Source organism: Bombus pascuorum, unplaced genomic scaffold (assembly GCF_905332965.1).
Source record: "Bombus pascuorum unplaced genomic scaffold, iyBomPasc1.1, whole genome shotgun sequence".
NCBI classification, from domain to species: Eukaryota; Metazoa; Arthropoda; class Insecta; order Hymenoptera; family Apidae; genus Bombus; species Bombus pascuorum.
The window spans coordinates 141,618-168,096 of record NW_026869762.1 but is presented as its reverse complement, the minus strand read 5'-3'; the positions used below and the strand labels follow the sequence as shown (position 1 = coordinate 168,096).

The window sequence follows — 26,479 nt, the reverse complement described above, 5'->3', positions numbered from 1 at the left end:
ACCTAATAGCAACCGGTGCTAGTAGAGCGAATGGACAAGTAGAGCGTACTATGGGTACATTAAAGAATATGTTTACAACAGTAGAAACGACCGGGCGATCATGGCAAGACGCGATCGGCGAAATACAGTTAGCTTTAAATTGCACCACTCATCGTGTGACTAAATCGAGTCCGCTAGAATTATTAATTGGTAAAACAGCGAGACCCTACGGGTTACTACTATCTGAAAATACCGAAGAAAAGGAAATAGATATCTGCAACGTAAGACAACAGGCCATACGAAATATGGAAGATAGCGCTAAGTATGATAAGGAAAGATTCGATAAAACGAAAGCCAAAGTAGTTAAATTCAATCTCGGTGACTTTGTATTAAAGAAAAACGAGGAAAGGAACCAAACGAAACTAGATCCGAAATTTAGCGGTCCATTTGTGATAGCGGAAATTCTGGAAGGAGATAGGTACATTTTAAAAACACTAGACGGCAAACGGTCATATAAATACAGCCATGATAGGTTAAAGAAAATGCCAGATAGTCGCGTTCCTATTGAGTTGGACGTCTGCGGTGATGACGAGAACAGTGACCATGACGATGCGAGTACCTCGGTCCCAGAGGATCATGCTGACCACAGCACTTAGCAGAAAGAGTTTGCATATGCCAGTGTGGCGATATGGCAAAGGACAATGTCTTCATACATGTCCAGTGCGGTAATCAGGTGTCGGATCGAACATAGTGGCTCACATACGCTTACGGGGGGCATACGGCCCAAACAAAGTAAGTGCGGGATCAACACACCGTTACCGAATTCGATTCAAGTATCATGGAAATAACATCTAACGTAGTGTGGCGATATGGCAAAGGACAATGTCTTCATACATGTCCAGTGCGGTAATCAGGTGTCGGATCGAACATAGTGGCTCACATACGCTTACGGGGGGCATACGGCCCAAACAAAGTAAGTGCGAGATCAACACACCGTTACCGAATTCAATTCAAGTATCGTTAACACTACGGAGATAACATCTAACATAGTGTTTGAACAAAAGCTCAGTGTGGTATCATGATCCAGAGAACTGAGGGTCGTCCAGGTGCGAGATCGAGAATGGTCCATCATGTCATTACGCCCAGACTGATGATTCACAAAATGCGACTAGCACTTCGAATATCAATCGTAATGTTACGGGTTTCCACTCTCTTTTAACTCTTTCGTTATCAAACGTCCGACCAGAATTTTTGCTGTCAAACTGGACCCTTGACCTATTCTGACACTTAACTAAATTGTAAATAACGACAGTTATATTGAGTCTAACATTGGGAAAATCCAATATTCTAGATACACCCGAGGACGTGTGATAGTCAGGATGGCCGTGTCGGAGATGAAAGGACACCGGGTTTCCGTTGGAGTTGCTTGGAAAACCTCAATACCGTAACATTTAAGAAATAACCCAACACAGCCATTCGAAATTTGTGACAATGAGCCTTTGGGCTCGAGGCGACCATCGGTCGCCGAAGCGTGGCCACGGTCGCGGGATGAACGTTCCGCTTAACAGAGATATGAAGTTACATAGCTTTCCTTTAAAGAATTGGCAGTACCGACACTTGACAATGAAACATTGTAACAGTTCCGCGGCTCGTCACACGGGGACCGCATTCTTTGAGTAAGATGATCGCCGGATGCCGATGCATCATTCGCGGTTTATGCTCGGATAGTCTGAGGAGCCGCTACAAATCTTAGGACTTGGTCCTTCCGATTGACAAACAGTCTTTGTTCTATCCGCCCGTAAATCTGTCACCTATTGCGGAAAGATATGGGAGATCAGATTTCCTCACGTGCGACGCTTCCCGCCAGGAACTCTCTCTCAAAGGCGGTTAGCATCTTTTGCTAACCGCCGATATAGAAATTAACCAATTAACAGCAACGCCCATTTCCCTCACCCTCCGTGTGGAGGCTTTCTTTGACGAATCCGATGATCTCGTGCCCTTAGGCACATCCCATCATAGTCTTCCTCTGCAGCGTCGTCGTGACGGAAAGTCATTCCCTTTCTGGCAGTCTCATTAGCTATACGCCTAGTGTGCTTGTACGATCGGTGAATAATCTACGAGTCGAATCCGACTTAGACTTCGAAGCAAAGTATATTCGTTATCCCGTGGACCGTGGATTCGCTTTATCGAACCTAGGGCCATTGTCATTAGCGTCCAGCTACCGCGTCCGATTGTCAATCTTGTATCAGCCATACTTGTGTAATAAATATCGGTGCGACAACCATGAACAACATTGGTGAAGATTCATTAAACGCCCCTAACGCCAACCCGACATATGTATATTGTTTTTGTACAAACGTTTTATTTTTATTTTTTTTAACCGAATTATATCCATCAAATAGTTGATTATATAGAAGAAAGTAGAACTATAGCACACAAATAATTACGAACATTTTTATTTGAAGTTGGCTATGTGGATTTTTGTATTTTTTATCAGATATTGAGACAATCTTTTATTATATTATTACCCTCAGAATATTCTCTCAATTAACATTTACTTTGAATTTAATTTTTGATATAAATAAAACATTTTTTCGATCTTGTCAAGCATTTTTAAATGTTATAACAATAATAAAATTTTATTAAATATATATGTGAATTCAATCTTCTACTTTGTAAAAGATTGCAACATGCACAAATATATACTTAAATATATATAAACGGAACTATTAAATATATAAAAAATAAAATATTATAATATCATAAGATAAATAGTATAATGCGTAGAAAAATGTATAAAACATTAAAAATATAGTTTTAGTAGATTGTATGATAATTATCTTTTAAGAAGTAATTATGTGTATGTATAATCAATAATAGAAGAAGATTCTTAATGTAACTCTTTTCAAATGAAAAAAAAAATTGGATTTTATTCATTATAACATATTTAATCTAATTAATATCCAGTACAACAAAAAGTAATACAAGACAAATAAGTGTACTTACGAGTTACGTTAACAATTAACACTACAAAGTTTACATTGATAATATTTTAACTACATGTATCATTTATTTAAAATCTAAAATGTTTTCATATATTTAGAGCCATTTTTGGTAATGTTATCTGGAACTTTTGTATCTGTCTTTTTTTCACGAACTATTTTCGTAAAATGATTTATGCACTTTTATTTGCTAACTTATACTCGTGTATATGATATACATATATATATATTTATTGTAATAAACCGTTTTATAGGGGGCGCTATACAAAAAATGCACATACTATATCAGCTATACATATAATATATATATATATATTAGACTGCACGTACTACAAGCTGCTACAAGTCAAGTTAACAATACACATATAGTGCCTTTGCAAAGCAGCAAAATTGTTCATTACATCAAGGTTACAAATTATAATGTTTTCTCTAAATATTGTATATATTAAAACGAACTAAGTAAATTATTCAATAAGTACTATAAAGAAAAAGAAGCTCTAAACAGGAAAGAACAACTTATCATTACTATAAAATTTGTAAGTACATTCCTCTGCTTTTTATATTTATATTCTTTTAGTTTTATCATGTTGGAAAGATTGGAATTTTGTTCCAAGCATGGTTTCAAGTTAATAAATTGTAGTACTCATATATAAAAAACACGTGTAAATTTGTACAAGAATAATATTAGTGCCTATATTATAAGAACTAATTTTAAAAATATCATTTCTGTAAATAATAAATGTAAGACAACTTGTATTTTAAAAAGGTAGTATTAACTATGTTATCGTTATGTTTTAATTTATTAGAGAATAAAATTGATAAAATAATATTCGTAATATATTAATTTTTTATGTGTAATATAAATAATAAATTTAGTTTTTATTTTTTCAGAATGCATATTTTATAGTTTATCCAAACCTAGGATACTATGAACCGTTTACTACTATTATTATTCTTCGTTAATTTTATAAATAATAGTATATCATGGGAGACTTTTATGAGGGGTCGAAGCAAATATGGTAATCTAGGTGCTCCAATTTTATCTGAAGATCATGAACTTCCAAGTGCTGAATGGTTTACACAGTTTCTAGATCACTTTGATCCAACTGATGCGCGTGTTTGGCAACAGGTAATAAGAATATATTAAATATTTCTTAATTTTTATTTTATAATATAAATCTTTTTATTATTTTTTCAGAGATATTTCGTAAACGTTAGGTTGGGGTTAGGTTGGAGAGCACTATAAGAAAGGTGGTCCAGTATTTTTGATGATAAGTGGTGAAGCTGCAGCAAATGCTAAATGGATGGCAGAAGGTCAATGGATCGAATATGCTAAGCAATTTGGGGCGCTATGTTTTCAAGTGGAACACAGCTTTTATGGACAAAGTCATCCTACTTCGTATGTAACATTGTTTATAAAATATATAATTGATACATTTTAAGTTATAATGTTACGTTTTTGTTATCTGCAGGGATCTCGGCGTGAAAAATTTAATGTATCTTTCATCGCAACAGGCACTTGCAGATTTGGCTTACTTTATAGAATTCATGAATATTAATTACAAGTTACCAGCTGGTACTAAATGGATTGCATTTGGAGGATCATATGCTGGATCATTAGCTGCTTGGTTGCGTAATAAATATCCTCATTTAGTACACGGGGCTGTTTCTGCTAGTGGTCCTTTATTAGCAGAAATTGATTTTCAGGGTAAATATAAGATACACTTAAATATAAAAAATATTTTATTTAAAACAGAAGTGTTTTATATTAATAATTATACTTTATAGAATACTTTGTTGTTGTTGAAAATGCCCTCAAAGAATATTCTGAAGCATGTGTAAATGCAATACTAGAAGCAAACAAACAATTTCATATAATGTTACATCATCCTATCGGTCAACAAGGAATAGCTAAAAAATTTATGTAAGTAAAAGTAAAATTCTTCATTTACAAATCAAATATATCATTATTGAAAAATTATTTTTACTTATAGTTTATGTGATCCAATCAACAAACATACCAAACGTAATGATATTTCGAATTTGTATGAAACAATAGCAAGCATCTTTGCTGGTATTGTACAGTACAATAAAGACAATCGTAATAATTCCGCAATGGCTAATTTAATTATCGATAGTGCCTGCGACATATTAACGAACGAAACATTGGGTATTGCTATTGACAGACTTGCAATTTTGAGCACTAAAATATTACAGGCATCAGAAAAAAAGTGTTTGGATTATATGTATAATAAAATGATTCATAAACTTCGGAACATAACATGGCTAGCGAAGAAGCAGAAGGGGGTAATGTATTTTTTTACTTATACTATTGCTGTTTTAATTTTTATTTATTGTATTTTAAAATATATTTCTTGTAGGACGTCAATGGACGTACCAAACGTGTACAGAATTTGGATTCTTTCAAACTTCGACAGCACGTCCAAAATTATTTAGTGAAACTTTCCCAGTAGATTTCTTTGTACAACAATGCATTGATATATTTGGCCCAAGGTTTATTTAAAATTACGATAAATACATTTCTCAATTATGATAAATCATTAGCTATAAAATTATAACATTTCCGTATTCTAACAGGTACAATATTCATTTGCTGAATTCGGCAGTGAATAGAACAAATATTCTGTATGGAGGATTAGATTTAAAGACTACAAATGTAGTATTTGTACATGGATCAATTGATCCTTGGCATGTTTTGGGAATTACAAAATCAGCAAATCCGCAAATACCTGTCATTTATATTGATGGTGTGTACATATTAATTGAAATTTTTCATTTTTCGTGTAATACAAAAAATTTATTTATTATTATGACCATAGGTATTGCTCATTGTGCCAACATGTATCCTCCTTCCAAAAATGATCCACTTCAGTTGAAAGCTGCCAGAGTTGAGGTTGGACACTTAATAGATGAATGGCTGCATAATTAAATATGATATTTTTAACGCTGTGTGTGCTACATTTAACTACTTTATGATAAGTAGTTTTTTATTTTTTTAAACAAAAATGATGTATTAAAAGAATTAAATTTATCTTATTAACTTTTTGAACAATTTGTATTTTCCTTTATGAACTTCTGTGAAACAATTATGATACATAAATATTTTTAGTTGAAACAATTCGTGCATAACTAAGACTAAAACTAACTATGTACGTACATAACAAGTTACTGAAGATACACGAGTGTTCACCATTCTGTGTTTATGTTTAAACAACTAGAATGCATGTATAGATACAATTAAACAAGTTTGCCCATAATGGCACTATTACAATTTTTTGTAGATTACTGAAGTATTAAATAAATACATGTACAAACTTACTACGAATATCTTACGTCAGTCAATGATTAAATACATATCTATTAATTATATATGTTTTATTCTTGACAAGCATGAGAAAAGATGTTTAACTGGTTAAAATAATACTAAACATAAATAATTTATTAAGGTGTTTTAAAATCTGCAAAAACAGATCCGACATGAATTTGAATAAGTGCAAAGTGTCTTAAAATGAGCACCATAACTAAATGAATTTTGATCCTGATATGTATAGCGTCGGCCTTTCCTTAACGGTACCATCTTCGAATATCGTTTCGTTATGAGTTTGTTCGATTCCTTTAAGGCGAGGCCAAGGTGCCCATTACAGATATTGATCAACCGAGTATGCGTATGATTTTCATAAAATATTGTCAATCCTATTATAATCAAACATTCTTATAATAGTTTGTATCGAATTCGTTTAAAAATTATTAGAATTCGTTTGATCAGTAATTATACATATACATATATTACTTTCTCATTTTTTTGGCATATCCTTCGATCAACTCGTGATCCTCCTACATTCACAACTTTCATCTTTGACTTACGCTACTGCAGTATACGGTATTTACATTACGTAACAAGGTAGTCGTAAATAATTTACTGTATAACAGAACAATAAATGTAGGATGAATTAGTTTTTCTATCTATGAATCACGCTTAAAAATTCTCCTACGCAACGTTTGAATTGTTCACCATGTTCTTTTAAGTTTCCATTTTAAATGGAGTTACAAATTATTTCATAAATGATATAGCAGAATACATGGATGGATGGTGATTTAATGCTAAAAAGAAGATGAAATATAAGAAAATTTATCCACATGAAACTTTATTTCTAAAAAAAATGATTTTAAATATTTGTCAAACGTTTGTTATGATATATATGCATTTGGTAATATTTTATTTTACTAATTTCTTCGTCAAATGACTACAAAATATTGTTCTAAGAATATTAGATATACATATACATATTTCTTGAAAAAATTTGGGACAAAGATTTATAATTCATGTTAAATATACATTCTTCTAAGTAAACTTTGAATTGTAAATGGAAAACAATATACATTTTTGATATTCTAACTTAGAATTAGCTGAATTACTAGAAACAGTTAGTTGAATTTTAAACACAAGATTTTATACATGTTTCAAAATGTATATGTGTAATTTAGATCTAGAATATTATAGAAAATGTCAACGATCCACCTCAAAAGATTTTGAGATAGATGTGCTTTTCTATAAAAAGTAAAGTTATTTAGAAATTAAAATTGAAATTAAAGCAATATATGAATTCATTAATTTTTTTCTTAAAGAATCAGATCAATATATAAAATTCACATACTACTGTATTGAAGAAATAAAAAAGAGATGTTCTTATATATAAACATACACATACACAAGAAGTATTTCACTTATGTAAACAAATTTGTCTGTACAAATATTTTTAAATCCAAATATTACCAAATAAACATTCAATTAATTATATCTTTCACATTCAACAAATAATCAAAAATACATTTGCTGAAATTAAAACTCTATATTGAAGGAAATTTACCTTACATTTTGTACGTATTTCTTAACATAAAGTCACCATCTTCCAGTGCGTCACCATTTATAAAATATGCATACAGCATAAAAAATACAACTTGCTCGTGATCTAATCGCGACTCGTCACAATAATCGATTCACCGAAAATCTCAAAAAAATAAGCGGTTCTAGGTAACCGATTTTATGTTTAGTATCTGTGATGAGACTGAGACTGCCTCCACTCGGGCGTAGAGTTACCGTGGTGATGATGATGATGATGATGATGGCGTTTCTTGTCAGAAATGCTGGCGTGCTTGTTAGACGGGTACGTGGCTACATCGCTCACAACTAATTCTGAACCATCTCTCTCGGTGTTGTTGCCACGGTAATTTTCTCGGTATCCTGGTTCATCCAGGGTCTCCTTGCGACTAAGAGGAGGATGATTGGTCTTATGACCGGCCGTCTCATGCAGATTTTCCCAAGCTTGACGGTAATATCGATTCAGTCCTCCTCGACTCTCAGAGGAACTGCTTCCAAAGCTGGCCACGGTATTGCAATCTGGAGATGCACGGTGTCGGTAATGCTTGCTGCTTCTACCGCGATTTCTGTGTGAATAGTTTAACAAATATTTATTATTATTTCAACTTTATGCATAATGATTTACTGGTAATATCTGTAGGTTGACAAAATGATAAGTTGTACAATTTTTCTATTTTATATAGAACATTAGTCGAATAAGACTATTGAATGGTAATTTGTTAAATTGATGTACAGAAGTAGTTTTCTAGAAAACTAATGTCTTATCGGTAGAAATGTTTTGTTAAATCAGATAATCATCATCGTGTGAAATGTTAATTTCAACAGGCACGAAGTTTTTTCGGTTATAAATATCATATTTATTTTTTTAGTGAATTGCGAAACTAGAAATTTATCGGTAGAAAAATTTTGTTAAATCAGAAAATCGTCGTCGTTAAATCGAAATTGCGTCGAAGATTTCATTTTATAGAAAATCGTGTTTGGAAACTTATCACATAGGTATTCATGTATTTGATTGATTTTCGACTGGGTAGGAGTAAGGAATTGACAGGATGTTATTCTACATACGAAAATAAATTAAATTTTTTCGACCCGAAAATATAGAATAAGATTTATTCGCTTAGAGTTTAATTTTCAAGAAAATAAAATTTGAAAGTTTGTTGAATATGCGATTTTTTGACCGAATAGGATCAAACTTTATTTTCTTCAAAAGGAAGCTTCAAACGAAAAATTTGTATTTTACATTTTTATACGTAAAATAGTCTCTTGTCGATTATTTATTCCTGTATAGCTGGGAATGAAGCAAATATATATGTACTTGAAAAGTAACACATATACATTTTTTCGAAAATAAATGCTTCGATGTAATTTTGTTATTTTTATTTTGAATTTAGAATCTCGCTGATTTCATTCGCTTTAGACCCATAGTGTATTTCTAATTAATAATTTATGATCTTCCTTCTTTCTTCTTAGGAACATATATATACAGTAAGCAAGATATATATGCGGTTTGTTGTATTGTCGATTTGGCTTTCAGATATTTAGATTGTTCCTTATAGAAAATTCTTATTCAAATATTTCTGGTTTTTATTATAACACTTTAGTTGAGAAACTGAAGCCAAATCGATTGTTTCATTTTGTATTATGTATGTTTGTTTGGGAAACATAATTTAGCGAAGTGTAATTGAAGCAATTTGTAGTGAAATCATTAGCAATACCATCACCAATTTGAAGATGGAAGGAGCACCAAATAGTTAGATATAGATATATTAGGAGTTTATTATAATTTAAATCTCTTGTGATTTTTATTAAAATTATTTTACTATATATAGTGAGCCATTTTCTAGTAATCATCGCATTTTTCCTTCAGCATAGCTTATTGTACAACCAGAAACTTTATGAAACATTATCAAACTATGCTATTAAATAAATTTTAATATACACAGATATAATTGTGAATACAGAGATAGTAAATTTTAATTTGTTGAGATTATACAAATATGTTTAGTTGTCAATTTAAAGTTCTATATTTACAGTAACTTCCAAAATTGTTGTAACACTCTTTAAAACTGAATAACTGCTTAAAAATAGGACCGCACGGTTTGAATATTTTTGATAAGTTAGGAGGATTAGTTTACTAGATGACGTATAAAAAAAGTTCTAAAAAAATTGCAATTGGTTGGAATCGTCAAGAAAAAAAGTAAGGATCGCATTTCCCAAAATTTTTTCTTGGAATTGTAATGAAACTTTAAACAACATTTCGAACATTTCTATCAGTTATACATGTACATATATGCCGAAAATTTTATTAAAATTGGTTGTCGCGAAAACAAGCGACAGGCACCGAAAGACGTAAATTTTAGGCCATTTTTCACCATCTTTAAACGTTTGCAGCTCATAGCAACGTTAACCGATTTCGATGAAATTTTCAGCATGTATGTAACTGATATAAATGTCTAAAATGTATCGTTTAAATTTTCATTACAAGCTCAGACAAAGAAGTTGCGGAAAATATAATGTTTACTTTCTTTCTTGGCGATTCCGACCAGTTGTAGTTTTTTCAAAAAATTTTTTTATACTTGATCTAGTAAAATAATCTTCCTAATTTTTAAAAAAAATCCAAATCATTTGGTCCAATTTTAAAAAGGTTATTCAGTCTCAATGGGTATGGTAATTTTGAATGTCGCTGGAATTTTATACATTCAGTTTTATCGTATTCAGTCATAATTATATCATGCTATTATTTCTTATTATTTAAGCCTATAAATATCAGTTAATTAAAGTTATCTGACAATTTAATGATGCTCCACGTTTTTAACCCGAAGTAATAGAAGAGTTATAACAAATATAACAACAGGAAGTATTTTTACGACCAATGAAATATCGAAATACAAATAATTAAATGAAAGTTCGAAAACAGTTGAATATGTGCATTAGTACTAAATTGTTGAAACAATTCACATGTATTGAACAGAGGGAACATAGTGGGAAATAAAATATGGAATTACAGCGACATTTCAAGTTGAAAAGTTAAAACCTTAGAATTAGGTATTAATACACTAACAAAATATATAATCTAACTTAAATGTAACGACAAATTCTATTTAAAATTAAATTAAAAACAAAAAAGGAAACAAAAGATATATATTTCTATATTGCATAAATTGACATATAGTGGAAATATCTAGTTTGTGCAAACCTATAACATAAACCAGCAAACAAGTAGAAACATCCAGTTTGCTCAAGTCCGTATAATTGACGAATGGAGTCAATAGGTTGATCACGTGCCGGTTTATTTGATTTAAACATTGATATTATCGAATCGAAACTATCTCTTGAACGCCCTTGTTCAAAAGTGTTAGGACATCTCGTATTTTTAATAAAATGTTGGTATTTGTTATAGATCATGAATTTTCAATTACAAGCCTGTTTTAATAAAATCATTATGTATATTAGTAGTGTATAATTTCTTCACTGTACAAATACTATTTCTTGATGTCTTTATTATATATTTAATTTTTTCCAATTTTGAGCTAATATAATAACTGTTTTATGACTTTTGAGCGATGGTGTATAACGTCCCTCGACAACAAGATTTGAACGTTAAAGAGTTAATAAAAAATCAGTGCGAATATCAGTTTAGAACAACTTTTCATGCGAATTGAGTTATGTTTAACAGTCAACAAAATATTATTATATTTCTTCCGCTAATTACTCGTTTATTTGCGATTACTTCGTCTTATTAAGCTATCTAGCAATTACTTTTCCTTTATTTATTTAAATCACGAACCATTATTAATCGATGGGCAAGTTATCTTAATTCAGAGACAAATAATTTTCAGAAACTGAGCAAATTTTTTCATAGAACACTTCATCCCATCAAACTCTAAACTTCTCACTATACGTATATTCTTCCCTTAAATCGAATCTCTTCCATTAACGAAAAGGATAGTGCCCAATCCTATTTAAACGATGTGCTAAGAGAACAGTACACATAGATGAAGCTACTTGGGGGGAAGAAAGTGCGTGAACGCTGCATTGACCTGTGTGCGTCCGGAAGAAGAGGAGAAGCTTTAAAAATACGTGGTAATCGTGGTGAGCGGTGGTGAACGAGCTATCGCTATATATGGGTGCTCATTATAAACGTTGCTCGTTTACCTTGACTAGTAATCACTCGCGAGGGTGGCGCATGGCGGTTGTAGTGGTACGTGGTGATGGTTGATGTAGTGGTGGGCGGTGGTTGCGTGGAGGGTGAAGGCGATAATGGTGGACTATATATGTATATATATAGACTATATAGGAAGTAATTGTTTGATAATCTTAAAGGACAGGGTTGGAAAGGTATCCAGCGCGATGGGCCGCCGAGAGGCCGAAGGAATAAGGATGATCGGTGCCGCGGCGAGCCGTCAAGTCTTGGCGCCCCAGGTGCTGGTCGGGGAAGGGCAGCGCCAGTAGCGTATACCAACGCGAGGGCATCCCGGTGTCACCCCTTCCAAGGCCACCACTACCGCCACCCCTCAACGCACCAATCCCGCCAAGCCCCCTGCGACGCCTTCCTCTGACGCTGCCACTGCCGCTAGCCACCGCAACGCAAATGGGCTCAGTGTTAATTGTTATTTCTTGATCGTTACCTAGTTTCCTCCGATCAATCTTTTCCTTTTTTTTTCTTTTTTTTTTCTTTTATTTTTTCCACTTTTTAAAATTATTTCTTTTTTTGCGGACGTTACTATTTCTTTTTTAACCCTTTGCGATCTTATTCAGCCGAGATATGGGCACCGTGCTAGTTGGAATTAATTTTCATTGAACAGATACTGGTAATTAAATTGCAAATTCGAGGGCGTAAAAATTTATAGAATGTGCGAAATAATGTGCGAAAATATATAAAAAATAATCCAAATACTGTGCTCATTATAACACTTAATAGATGAAACAAATATGTCTTGATTTTATTTCTTTTTAATTATATTGATATATGTAAAAAATATATGCAAAATATGCATTTGCATAAAAATTCGCAGTTTACTGTATATATATATATATATATGTATTATATCATTCAGTTTTCTTTTTGCATTTGGAGCATTTTGGAGCATCCTTTATCAAATAATTCAAGATAAGAAAATATTTAATTGTATTAATTTGCAGAATCCTATTAGGGTGTATCTTCGAAATGAAATATGTTGTCAATATGAAAAGTTAATATTATTATACAATTAGAACGGTTCTTTTTCTTTTTGGTAGCTGAGAATAAACATACGACCACAAAGGGTTAATGTTGATATTTTTTCTCTTCCCTTGAATGATTGTTTTATTATGATTGTTTGGATTAACCCTTTCGTTGCTGAGATAATTTTTAAATGTAAATCTTCATCTGTTAATGTATGTAATAATTGAATCTTCATGGCAAATATATTGTTAAAGAAAAGTGAGTATTTTAGACACTATATACACTGCGTCCCATAACTATAAAACCATTCTAAACTCTTCAATTCTTATACAAATAAATTAGAATTATATTCGAAAGTTCAAAATCGAACAATTAAGCTTATTGAAATATGACATTATGACGAAATATAAAAATTATAATATGACACATAAAAATTGAAAGTTTTTGGATGGTTTTATAATTATGAAACGCAGTGGTGTATAAATGGATTTGTTAACTTTTTAAATTATACAATGTAAATATTGAGGTAAATGTTATATTATACTTTAAAATTTGTAATTTTCGATGTTATAGTTAATTATAATTTTTTTATATGTATATCGTGTAGGTAAATAGGTAATTAACAGCAATGAAAGGATTAGTTTGAATGTCCCATGTAGACAAGTTTGTCTAATTTTAAATTTCTAACCCTTTCGTCACGGAAAATAATCTACAATAATTTGTTCTCTTGAGAAAAAAAGAATATCGTACGCAATCTCATTAATAAATTATCTTTGACGTAATGAAAGATGCAGAGAACTTTTTAAATTATTATGCTTTTTGAAAAGAATAGATCATGTTAGTAATATCAATTTTAAAGAATTGTAATGAATATAATTAGGAACATATATGGTTTGATTAACAAACATGGACTTTCAATTTAGAAAGTGTTAATCACCTTCGAAAGGGTCGATCATTTTGCCGTTTCTTATAATTGTATTCTCTTATAACAAAAATTTACAAAAATCTTGTTCTACATTTTCTAACGCAAAAATCATATGTACGTCTTATGTCAATTTTTTAATCAAACAAAATAATTCATGTTTTGATAAAAGATGCAATAGAACCTCTCATTTGAATTTCTGTTAAGAATTCGTGTTAAATCATTCTATAAGGTACGTAATTTTTTTATAACGCATTTTTTGCTCTTTTTCTTTCCTTTTTTTTTTTCAAAACCAGATTACTTTATACGAATTCAATGGTAATATAATGTTCTATATTATAATGTTGTGCAGATTCGAAATTTCAATGATTTCAATGTCTATAAAAACTAACGTTTGCATTAAAACTCCATTCAAAAAGAAACTGCGATTCCTATGTTTCTAAAATGTATGAAACTAAGAGGACAAATATATTGCGTTTCCATGAATTCAAAAATTTCCAATCTTTCGAATAACAAAGATTCTACAATATTTCTTTTATCAACCAAAACCTGGAGCGTAGTTCGTTGTAAACTTTTAATATGCATCCAAAATAATTCACAATGCACATCGTAAAAGCGTATTTTAGATATAGATGGAAATTTTCCAGAAGATATCTTGGTCTAGTAACGTTGTATTTTTTCACTTAAAATGTAATGTTTTACAGCATGCTGCATAGAAACAACATTTATAATATTACCAGTCGACAATATTAAAAACAAAAATATAATCGAAATTAAGAGGGCTCGGAGGTTATTGATTCTTACACGTTTTCTTCTGCAAAGACTGTTTACGTAACAACTCTTTGTTACACTAATTACAACACCCGGAATGAATTACAAATTACAATATTTCGAGGGAGCTACGAAACGCGAGTTTAGATAAGAAGAAAATAGGCAAGAAGACAGATGAAAGAATAAAGAAAGTTTAAACAAATGTAGAGTAAGCGATACAATATACACACGTTGGGTCAAAGAGCGAATGTATTGTATGTATATAGAAGCTATAGTTATGCATAGTCTGTCCAAGAAATAATGACTGTTAGAGAAGTCGAGGGCAATACAATTTTTAAATTGCAGATAACAAGAGAACCAGATGATTACCAATATAACATATTTCATGACACAAGAATCTAAAAGTCAAAATGGGAACAATGTAACATGCATCTACGCTACGTATATTTGAATATTTACGGTAATTGATAGTCAGTCAATGGTAAGGACGAGAAAACCAGTCTTTTAAATAAGTAGGTTGCCATCGAGCCATTAGAGAATTAGTAAGAAATTTCCTCCTTCTAATAGAGTAATACGATAAAAGGAAGTAGTATATGTATAAGAGTAATTTTATTAGCTTCCACCATTTATATCTTAAGATTTCTATTCATTTGAAGTGATACGAAATTTGTTTAATTCCCATAACTGATAGTATGTGAAAATATCAGGATATTTCTAATTTTAGGAAGTTTAATTTAAAGTAGAGATATTAGAAATTGAACGAAATTAAACAAATCCCAAAGATTAAAACAAATGTATTTTGCCACGAAATAAACTTTTTCAGTATCAGTATCAGTAAAAGTTTCAAATCAAGTTCTTTTTTTTTCCATTTAATTTTCCAATTAATGCAATGAAAAATATTTAAATTTCTTTCCTAATTTTGAAATTCAACGATTAGAAATTGAATGTTAATCTCTATCAAACATTCATATTTCCATTTAAACACACGCATATTATTTCGTTTCAAAATATAGAATTGAAATTACCTATGAAATATATGAAAAATATTATTTAATTAATTTAATTAATTATCCTTACTCATAATAAAATAATCCTCAAATTGCTCTCAGCAACGAATGAGAAACGAATAAACAACGCGCTAGAAAACGAGCAAAACGTAACAAACAAATAAAAACAAAGATGAATATAATCTGACATCACAAAACAGGCGTTACTTTTGGTGCAACCAAATCACAGAAATCAAAAGAACCGACAACAACTCGATAATGCCATCATTCTACACGCAATTCGCGGATTTAGGTGAGTGATTTGCTTTTACCTGCGTATGAGTATTACAACGGTGGTGATTACAGCAGCAAGGAATACGAAACCACCGAAGACACCCAAGGCGATCACCGCGCCTAGATTTAATTTTGCTTGATGAGTGTTACTCGACTGGTCGGCGTTGTCCACCCTGAAAGGTCCAGAAGGTTCAGGAACACCAGTTCCAATGCCAGCCTGAGCATTGTCCACTCCACTGCCAGAAATTTCATTGTCCTGAGGATGATCGTTGGTGTCGTCGTTCAAAGGTGGCGACGGAGGCGGTGCTGGTCTCTGAAGACCAATATTTGGTTTCCTTGCTATGGTTTCCCGAACCGTCGCGGGTAATTCGGCGGTGCTAGCCACTCTTTGTGGTGGCACAGAGGTGGTTGTGGTTGTGGTCGTCGAGATTGTTGTGGTTCGAACTCGAGGTGGTAGGAATGTGTGTCGGGTTCTGCTGGTCGTTGGTCGCACGGTTGTTCGGGAAGACACAGTCACGGTGGTACGTGGTTCTTCTGTAATAAAGGAATTTTGGAGACGTTGATTCTCTTGTAATTCTAATCATTCACATAGGTTCTGTTAAAGAAAATTTAATGATTATTATTATTATGTATTCACATAATCCCTTAGGAATATATAGATTCCCAGTTTCCAATCATATGTAAAATTTCTTTTATCCCAAGTTATCTTAGACCTCCTGTATTGGTTTAAGTGAAAAGAGCCTTTTTGTAATTCTAATTATGATATATTAGCGTATTAATATAGTTTTAAATTGATAACGAAAAAATTGAGTACATTTTTGATTGAATTTTGTAGAGTAAGAGGTCAAGAGTCCTTAAGAGGTCAATACGACAAAAGATTATTGTTTGCGATTTCAACAAAAAATTAAATGTAAATGATAATCTACATATATCGTTATTGAAATTACTGAAATTAATTATTGCAATTATTGCAACTACAGTTATTGCAGATATATTATAATACAGATTTCATACGAATTATATGTGATTTAGTTTAAAATAATATTTTAATATATAAGCATTTATATTATATTAATAGTATATGTATTATACTATTTTTATACACACACACACACGCACGCACGGACACACACATATAACAGTCAGGTACACAAGGTACACAATAGTTAAGTAGAATTTGGTTGAAAACAATACTGTTGTAAATCAGAATTCATTTTGAAATTTATATATGTATATATTAAAACAATTATGAATTACTTATTAATTCTTTGAGTTGCTACGCGCATAACAGTTATATGCATAAATGAATTTAAGTTCCAAGTATAAAATAAATATCTCATGAATTGGATTGAAAAACAACCTTTGAATATTCTCATATTATAACATTTACATTAATAAAGATTCAATAATTAATTATGAAATTAAATTATCCTTGTATTTGAAGATTGCAAACACTATCACGAAAAATGACTTGCTTCTCTTTCTACAGAAATAATTAAATTTGTATTTATTCCATAAAAATAATTAAATCACATACCCGTACAAGTGGGTGCGACATGATCATATAAGCCAGTAGGCAAGCATAATATTTGTCGGAAGCCAGAAAGTCTATAACCCTTCTCGCAAGTGTACAGTAGCGGACAAAAGTTTAAGACGAAATGGAAGAAATAAATAATTGATTTACTTTCCATAAAAAATATAAATACGGTGTTCTACTTTTGGTATTAACTAATTGTACATTTGTTTGTACACTTAGAAAAAAAATTTCATTTTGATATTTTGCTCAATAGCTAAGTTATAAAAAAGGAACGAAATCTGTATAATATTTCGTCGGTCAAAAGTTTAAGACTATACAAAAAATATTAATTTTTGGTTAAAAAATATACACAATTTTTGTTTAAATTCAATATTTTGTTCAATATCCGTTATTTCTTATCCCTTCGGTACATCTTCTTGGCATAGAATCTATTAATTTTTTATATTAATCTACCGTAATATTATTCCAGGCTGTTTCAATCGTAGAGTAAAGTTCATTTAAATTTTTCGGTTTATAACCTTGTACTGTCTTTTTTATGATGCTTCACAAATTCTCGATTGGGTTAATGTCTGGTGATTGCGACGGCCACGGCAGCACGGTGATATTTTCTTCTTGAAAAAACTGTTTCACAACCCGAGCCGTGTGCTTCGGATCATTATCATTTTGAAAAATAAAATCATCACTCATATTGTTGCGTGCAAAAGGTAACATTGTGTTCTTGAGTATGTCCTTGTATTGAAAACGGTCCATAATTCCATTGATACGACATATCGGACCAGGGCCGCTTCGAGAAAAACACGCCCACACCATAACGTTGCCACCACCATGTTTAAGAGTTTTTAAAACGCACTGTGTTTTCAAACTTTCGCCAATTCGACGTCTAACGTACCGTATCCCGTCAGAACAGACGCGATTGAATTTCGATTCGTCAGAAAACAATACCTTTTGCCAATCTTCACTTGTCCAATGCTTATGAGCTTTAGCAAATGCAAGTCGTCTTTTTCGATTCCTAGAACTCAGCAGTGGTTTCTTTTGGGGTTTTCGTCCTCTTAAGTTAAAGTCTTCTAATCTTCTCCTAACAGTTCTAGCACTAATTTGTGTATCGTTTTCATAGTTTATCTCCGCAGCAATATTATTTGCACTACGAAAACGATCCTTTTCGCTCAATCGATGAATCCGGCGATCCATTTTCGGTGTTGTTTTCCGTGGTCTTCCGTTTTTCGGTTGATCGCAATACATGCCTGTCTTTAAACATTTATACCAAGCTTGTTTACAAGCTGTTTCTGACCTGTTCACTATATTTGCTATTTCGGTGAAGGTTTTACTTTGCTTTCGCAGCCTTACGATTTGTTCCCTTTCGTTTTCAAGTAAATTCTTTGATTTACCCATAGTCTGTTCCTACCTAAATGAATTTTAAGCAATAAAAGGTACACTAAACAATGATTTTGACATTCCAGAATCAAAATGTTCAAAAACTGTACTCGTACTCACGTTTTACACAGATCGTCTTAAACTAATGTCCACTGTTTCCAAGTGCTAGGCGGTAACTAACTGTTGTAACTCCTACATTGTTTGTATTTAACAACTGACTGTCTGAGGTTACGAAGGTCAAACATACAGCTACGTTATTCCAAAGAGACAAACCGAATAGAAGAACAATATGCGTATAAGATGTTTGTAATCCGGTTTACAAATCATCGTCTTAAACTTTTGTCCGCTACTGTATGTAACGATACTGCCTACGAGAAGACTTCGACTGAAGTTCGTTTTCGATGGTACTGTCTCGGTCTCGTCGACTTCATCGATTTGAATATAACTATGTGGAACAGGAGCAGGAGGATCGCACAGAATTGGCTCGCAACGTGGTGGCGGTCCGTTCCAGCGCTCATCGATATCGCATGTCAGTCTTGCACGACCTGTAATCGGAATAAATTGTTTCTTCTGCAAATTACTAATCCATTATAATTTATTAATAAGCTGTAAACAATGTCTATGTAGCGTTAAACTAAAAATGAAAAGTCTATTTATATAAGTTATACATATCCTTCTATATTATTTTTTATAAAACCGTTTTATAAAATTGTTTTATACAACATTTTGGCTTTAGTACCACTATATCGGAGTTTCATTAATAAATCTTGTAGCATTTAATGTCTCATAAAAATCGAAAATATTTTGTTTTAATCTCAAATTAGAAATCTTAGAGAGAAAGTATAAAAATCTGATCATAATATATTATTATAATGTATCGATGAGTATCTTGGAAAATGTACATGCGTACATATTTATATTTATATCTGCTTAAACTGAATGTACTCCATGATTTTCTTTTTACTTTTATTGCTTACGGTCGCATGAAACGCTTGTGTAGATGATTCGCAACATGGAGAGAAAAAAAGGAAAAGATTCATTGCATTACGTTATTACACTATTTATTCATTTTCATGAATAAACACTATACAGTGCAACTGACACAGGAATTTGTCAGTTGTGCAACATAAAAATTCTCATATTAAAATCATGCACGCATTCAAAGCTTATCTTCAATCAGATTAATTTCAATCTCTACCATAAATCTCTAAAAATGATAAACCAATTTAAACGATTCTAGAACCAGGAACAAAATCAAGCCGCAACGAGAGGATCAATAAACAATCAGAAAGATGATGTCATCAGGATCCAACACCAACTAATATTCTTACCAATTTCCTTCAAAATGCTCGTTGGCGAAGCGTTTCAACACAGGTATCAAACGATATTACCCACAAACGATAGCCATTTATCAATGAGAAATAATGGCTAACGCCACGATAAATTCTTACCAGTCATCTCGTATCCTTCATCGCAGGAATAAAGCACCTGACTGAGATAACTAACGGTATTGTTGATAAGTGTGTAACCTCCGTGTTTTATGTTCGCTGGATAACCGCACTCGATGCCTGAAACGAGCAGAATGTTGAATTTAACATCGATAGGACGATCGTGTATGGTTCACCGAGTGGCCTCTGTGTCTAATTCTTGCTCTCTTACTTTTGCACATCGGTGGAAACTCGTTGTAGAAGCCAGTATCGAGGCATGTACGAGTCGACGGTCCTATAAGAAGGCTGCCGGCGTTACAAGTGTAATCCACCGTCGCGCCAACTTCATATGCGCTTCCGGAATTCCGATCTGTTGTTGTGGTCATCGTCATCGTGGAATTCGGAGGCTGTTCTGGTCGACCACACGCTCGTGGTTCTAAGAGCAAACAAAGAATTCCTTGGTTTTACTTGTTGTCTCACATTGTTTGACCAAGTATGGAATAGTATCTATCTAATATAGAATAGAGACATTTGTAAAAATCCGATAAATAAATTGTACGAATCGAATCTGACAGGTGACTTATCTGTGAAACGTCATGAGGCTCTCTCACTGCCTCACTTGGCACCGTTTATTTTTCCAATAACTTCTCTCGCGATACTCTGACGGAGAAAAATAGCGCGGATATTGTGCACATGACGAACGTATTGGTCGAGAGTTTGATACTTGGGTATGTAATTTTTTAAAAATTTTATAAGCGAAGTAGCTTCTTGATTAATAAGGAGAATAATTAATAAAAAGAATACTCTTTGTTTGTTTTCCATGAAAATATTGTACCTGATGTTGAGCTTCCAGTAGTTGAGTACCTGTTTCTTATTAGATATAATTTATGCGTTTTTAAATGTTAGTTCAATACTGAAGATTGCTCGTAACGTTAGGAATATGGGACTGCTCTTAAATTGAGTGTAAATGTATGATTGAATACCTACAAAAATCTTGTATTTTATGTGACTGATTTTATATGAGTAACGTTTAAAAAACAAGATGATATTCCATACATTTGCTTACTTTTCTCTATCTTTTTCTATCTATCTTTTTCAGAAGAGAGAGATAAGAACTTCATTTTTTATACATAAGCTTTTCAGCAACCATATTGATCAATCCCATAAATTCTAAAATACAACAAGTTGATGATGATATAAACATTATTTTTTAAATCTACTATCACAGAATTTACTATCATTAGTGTCGTCATTTTGCGATAAATGAACTGATGGAAGGAAATCATTCGTGTCTTGAGAGTTGAACGTTAATCGTGTACTTGTGTAATGAAATTACGAAATGAACAATAAGCCAAGTTGTTCAGTTTAGCTTTTGAGAGGCTCGCATAATATTTTTCACCCTTTATTTAATATCTTTCTATTCTTTACGCGTTGCTAAAAAAAGTAAACGGATTGACTATATTATCGCACCAATCAAGTAAATAAAAGCGGAGAAGTTCTATAAACCTAACATATCAACATGCTATTCGTACGATATCATGATGTATTCTAAAAATTGATCTCGAATGGTAATTAAAAAACAATGTACAAACACAAGAAGCGAATATAAAAGACAAAGTGATATGAGAAAAGGTCCTCTAATTGTTTTGTGCAATGTGTCATCATGTACGTATTAAGATATCTATGAAGAATTAAGTATATATATATATATATTTCTATAGTAATGAAGATGACATTTATATAGATGACATTTGATAGTAATTCGATAGTAATGAGAAAATACTTGTTACTCACGGTGTTGACAGATGAAATTTAATCGAGCTGTGCAAGGGGTATCAGACCAAAGCCATCCTCTACTACCATCATATCGGGCGCAGTCTTCTTCGCTGCCTTGAGGTAGACTCCAGAAAGAAACAGAAACTTCGTCGCCGCTTCCTGTCCACCTCCAAATCGTACGATCCTTTTGATCTCTTACTGCACCCATCCAATATTGACTCGAAGTATCACTCCTTAATAAAGATAAGGTATATCTTTTTAGAAATGCTTGTTGAAAACACACTTATTACACAATGAACATTGAACATTTTTTCGTTTATGATAATAACTCTCTTTATGGTAATTTACCTTTCGCTTAAACTATTTCTATAATAATTTATTAAATTATCTATGTATCAGAATCTAAGATTCTAATCTAATTATTTGTATTTGTTATTGCTCGTATTTAACTGCTACATATTGATTAAAATTTATTTAAGATTTTACAAGAGATGTATTTTTGAATTCTATATAAAAGAAGAAGAATAGAAACGAAAGTTTTCACTCTAATATTATTTGTATTTATGAGTACAAGTTATCCTATTTTTATACTCGCCACTGTAAACAATTTACGTCAAAAGGTAGGTTTAGTTTATTTCATGGTAGTAATAGAAGTAATTTCAAATTACAAGGTACAAATGGTACAATAGGAAAATTGACTTGTTTTGAAGCTAAAGTGTTTATTTTAAAATTTTATTACTACCGTATAGAATAATATCTATACCTTTCATGTAGCATTTTTATTAACTATTAAATATGAAAATAACAGTTTGATGAAAGTTGCTATTAGTATTAGATATAATAAATTGTCTATTGTAACGAACTAGATAGATCAGTCTGATTTTGATTAAATTGAACTAGTTATATGTTACAGAAAAGAGTTGAAAGCAGATAGCGAAGCGTAGAGGTGGACAATTAATGAATTCGGTACCTGTGCCTCCTCCATAGTTCCCACGAAATAAACCCTTGTAACGCAGGATTACTTTCATCCACTAAAGTACCACCTCGTGCACGACAGAATGCCAATGCTTCTCGGAATATCATCGGTTGGCGATTGTAGAATATGTAACATTTTCCATTGTAGGTTGCTGTCGAACCTGGTGGCTGATCTCTAAATTGTGGACACCTCTCGATGGGAAGAGCCTATATAAAAAAGTAATCACGTTTCTTTAAATTATAAAAAGGAAAAACCTTACATAAAGAAGAATATACACATAAGAAAAGAATAATCGGTGTAAAAGTCAGTATAAAAACCCTAAAACTCAAGTTTTTCTAATAACCCTGGTACATTTTAATTAGTAGAAAGTGTTAAAATACTGATTATATCTACAAAATGAATTACATTAACAAAATATATATAAGAAATGATAAATAAGGTATATATAAAGAGTCTTTTGAAATGTGATATTTATTAAAACTTGATTATCCATTTTTAACAATTGAAATTCACATTAATTAGTCCCTTCTGTAGTAAACATAATTCACATTCATGGATTCAAAATTTATGAAGGTAACTAAGGGGAAGTTTCGTGAAAGTTTATATTTTTATAAACACAATTTAAAAAATTGAACTGCACTCTTTCTGGCAAACTATTGCCTATATAAAAATTACATTAAATTTGGAATAATATTGCTTTGCGTAGGTTCTGATAATAAAACAATTGAACTATTTTTAACTGGCATTTGATATATCTATATCAACTGTTTCTTCTTTCAGCAATGCCCGTTTGTCTTCTTTACTAGTAGCTTGTCGTTTACCACCAACTTTACGTTTACCTCTATTGAGTACACCATTTTCTTCTTCACCCATCATACGCAAAATTTGCGTTTGATCAGAACTTTCTATCGGTGCGATCGAAATATCACGAACAACACTTTCAGCTGACGGTGCTTCTTCTACAGCAGTATAGAGCATTGCCTTCATTTCCTATTAACCCAAAGAGGTCATTTTAATTAATAGTGTTCTGATCTTTCATTGTACAGAGTGTCTCAGAATAAGTAGAAAATATTTTGGGAGTGGCTTCTGTATACCTAAACCATAAAAAGTTCATATGAGGATATGTCCTATTTGACTTTCTTTTCAAATTATAACGGTTTTTCTTTTGCAATTCATATTTCTTTCCGTAGACAAGTATTGTGTTTCTCAAGTTTCCAGCAAATACAGATTACATCTGGATATTTAAACATAGTAAGACAGTCATTGGTAAGATATCTGCAAGCTTGCATTGGAATATAAAAATACCATCTCAAATACCTTTTATGAAAAGCAGTATATACTGTAGTATACAAAATAAAAGAATAAAAATTAAATCCACTATAACTCGAAAACAAACTCAAGTAACATATATTTATATAAAGTCTTTCTATTGTTTATATATGCAGAAGCTACTCCTAAAATATTTCCTACTTATTCTCAAACACCCTGTATATCTCCATTAGCATAGAAATAAATTTTTAACAAAGACAATTAAAATATAAATATTTTAATTTCCAAGGCTATTTTATTTTACCTCGTAGCTTATGTATTGCTTACGCCATTCAGGCGTAATGTGAGCAGACAGTTGTTCTGCAAACTTCATCTTGCTTCAATTAATGCAATAATCTGCAATAAACAAATTCGTTTAAATTATTGCTAAAGCGATATAAATGTATAATATTAAAAATTTCCATAAAATAATTATGTATATAATAAAGCATACATAAAAGAATGAGATATATAAGTGAAGTACAAAGTGAGAAAATCATACATTATAATTGAAGAAACTTTTTTATTTCTATAGTCTATATATCTTCATAAACAACATTTACTCGATGTATTAATTTATTATTACGAACAGCGTATACCAAAAAAATAACAATATAATAAAATGAGCAAAGTGAAATATTATGATAATATAATTGCAAAGTAGAAAATGAAAAGATGAACAATTTAACCAAATGTTTCGTTTCACGCTCGTCTTTAAGGAATTAAACCACGAAAGAGGTCACATACACATATAATGCACTTAAAACCTTTGTCGGCAGTACTAAATCAATATTTTCTGAATTCTTTTACTTCATGATAAATTATTATTACTTACATATTGTAAAGATATAGGAGGGATTCGGAAATTCAAATAATTCACTTTATTTCACACACAACAGTTATACACATGTATTATACTCCGAAGACCTCGTAAATCCACTCGCACGCACGCTTCTTGTCAACCGACTCTTCCAGATGCTTCTAAACGACTGCCAATCGTCCTTTGCCTCAACTCAGGCCTGGACACGCCATGACGCTTGAACACACACATTCGCATGTACAGTGTAACTGTATCATCTTCCTGACGCATATATATGGATGTCTTTATTCTTACTTCTTATGTTTAACTGTCAAGCTTTACACGACACATAGCACCATTGTTTCTTCATACGTACAGGCGATATTCATTAGACGGCTAGAAGTCTTTTTATTACTTAATTTAGAACGTTTTTCGCAAATATAGATAGCTTCTAGTGTCCACCTGTATAGTAAGGATTGACGAGAATTTTCCGATTAAATACCTTTGATAATGTCATCGCTGGAAGATTTATTTCAGTTAGATAAAATGCTTATATGTGATATGTATATAATCTATAATAGTTACATGCAATTTATAATGTTAAGCATTCATATTTCGATTCTTACTTTACAAAAAAAGATTTTGTTTATATGTTTACGTACATATGTATACATGCATATTGAATGTAAAAAATATATCCTCATATATATATATATATGTATATTGTTTTTGTACAAACGTTTTATTTTTATTTTTTTTAACCGAATTATATCCATCAAATAGTTGATTATATAGAAGAAAGTAGAACTATAGCACACAAATAATTACGAACATTTTTATTTGAAGTTGGCTATGTGGATTTTTGTATTTTTTATCAGATATTGAGACAATCTTTTATTATATTATTACCCTCAGAATATTCTCTCAATTAACATTTACTTTGAATTTAATTTTTAATATAAATAAAACATTTTTTCGATTTTGTCAAGCATTTTTAAATGTTATAACAATAATAAGATTTTATTAAATATATATGTGAATTCAATCTTCTACTTTGTAAAAAATTGCAACATGCACAATTTATTTGTTGATAATATATACGTTCGACAAGTTTTATTTTTTAAATTCATTTATTCATGACATTACACATATACATTAGAGACGTTATAGACATTATTACACATATATATTATAGACGTCACGTTAACGACTATACAATAGAATGGCGGCATTAAATTGGCATCACGTGTAACTTCATAAAAGATAT

At 31.6% G+C, this 26,479-nt stretch overlaps 1 protein-coding gene and 1 pseudogene across 1 annotated transcript; one reads left to right on the top strand and one right to left on the bottom strand.

The window, feature by feature from the left end:
• Positions 1-3,287: 3,287 nt before the first annotated feature.
• LOC132915939 (putative serine protease K12H4.7) lies at positions 3,288-6,320 on the top strand (annotated as a pseudogene).
• LOC132915942 (uncharacterized) lies at positions 6,012-25,457 on the bottom strand. The gene is made up of 11 exons (XM_060975705.1): positions 25,249-25,457; positions 24,679-24,770; positions 23,945-24,095; positions 23,100-23,311; positions 22,148-22,362; positions 20,586-20,789; positions 20,378-20,494; positions 19,286-19,471; positions 17,556-17,654; positions 16,057-16,552; positions 6,012-8,447 (listed from the first exon to the last, which is right to left on the bottom strand). Exons 3-11 carry the CDS (start codon positions 23,960-23,962, stop codon positions 8,051-8,053), a joined length of 1,944 nt encoding a protein of 647 aa, XP_060831688.1. The 5' UTR covers positions 23,963-24,095; positions 24,679-24,770; positions 25,249-25,457; the 3' UTR covers positions 6,012-8,050.
• Between the last annotated feature and the right edge of the window lie 1,022 nt (positions 25,458-26,479).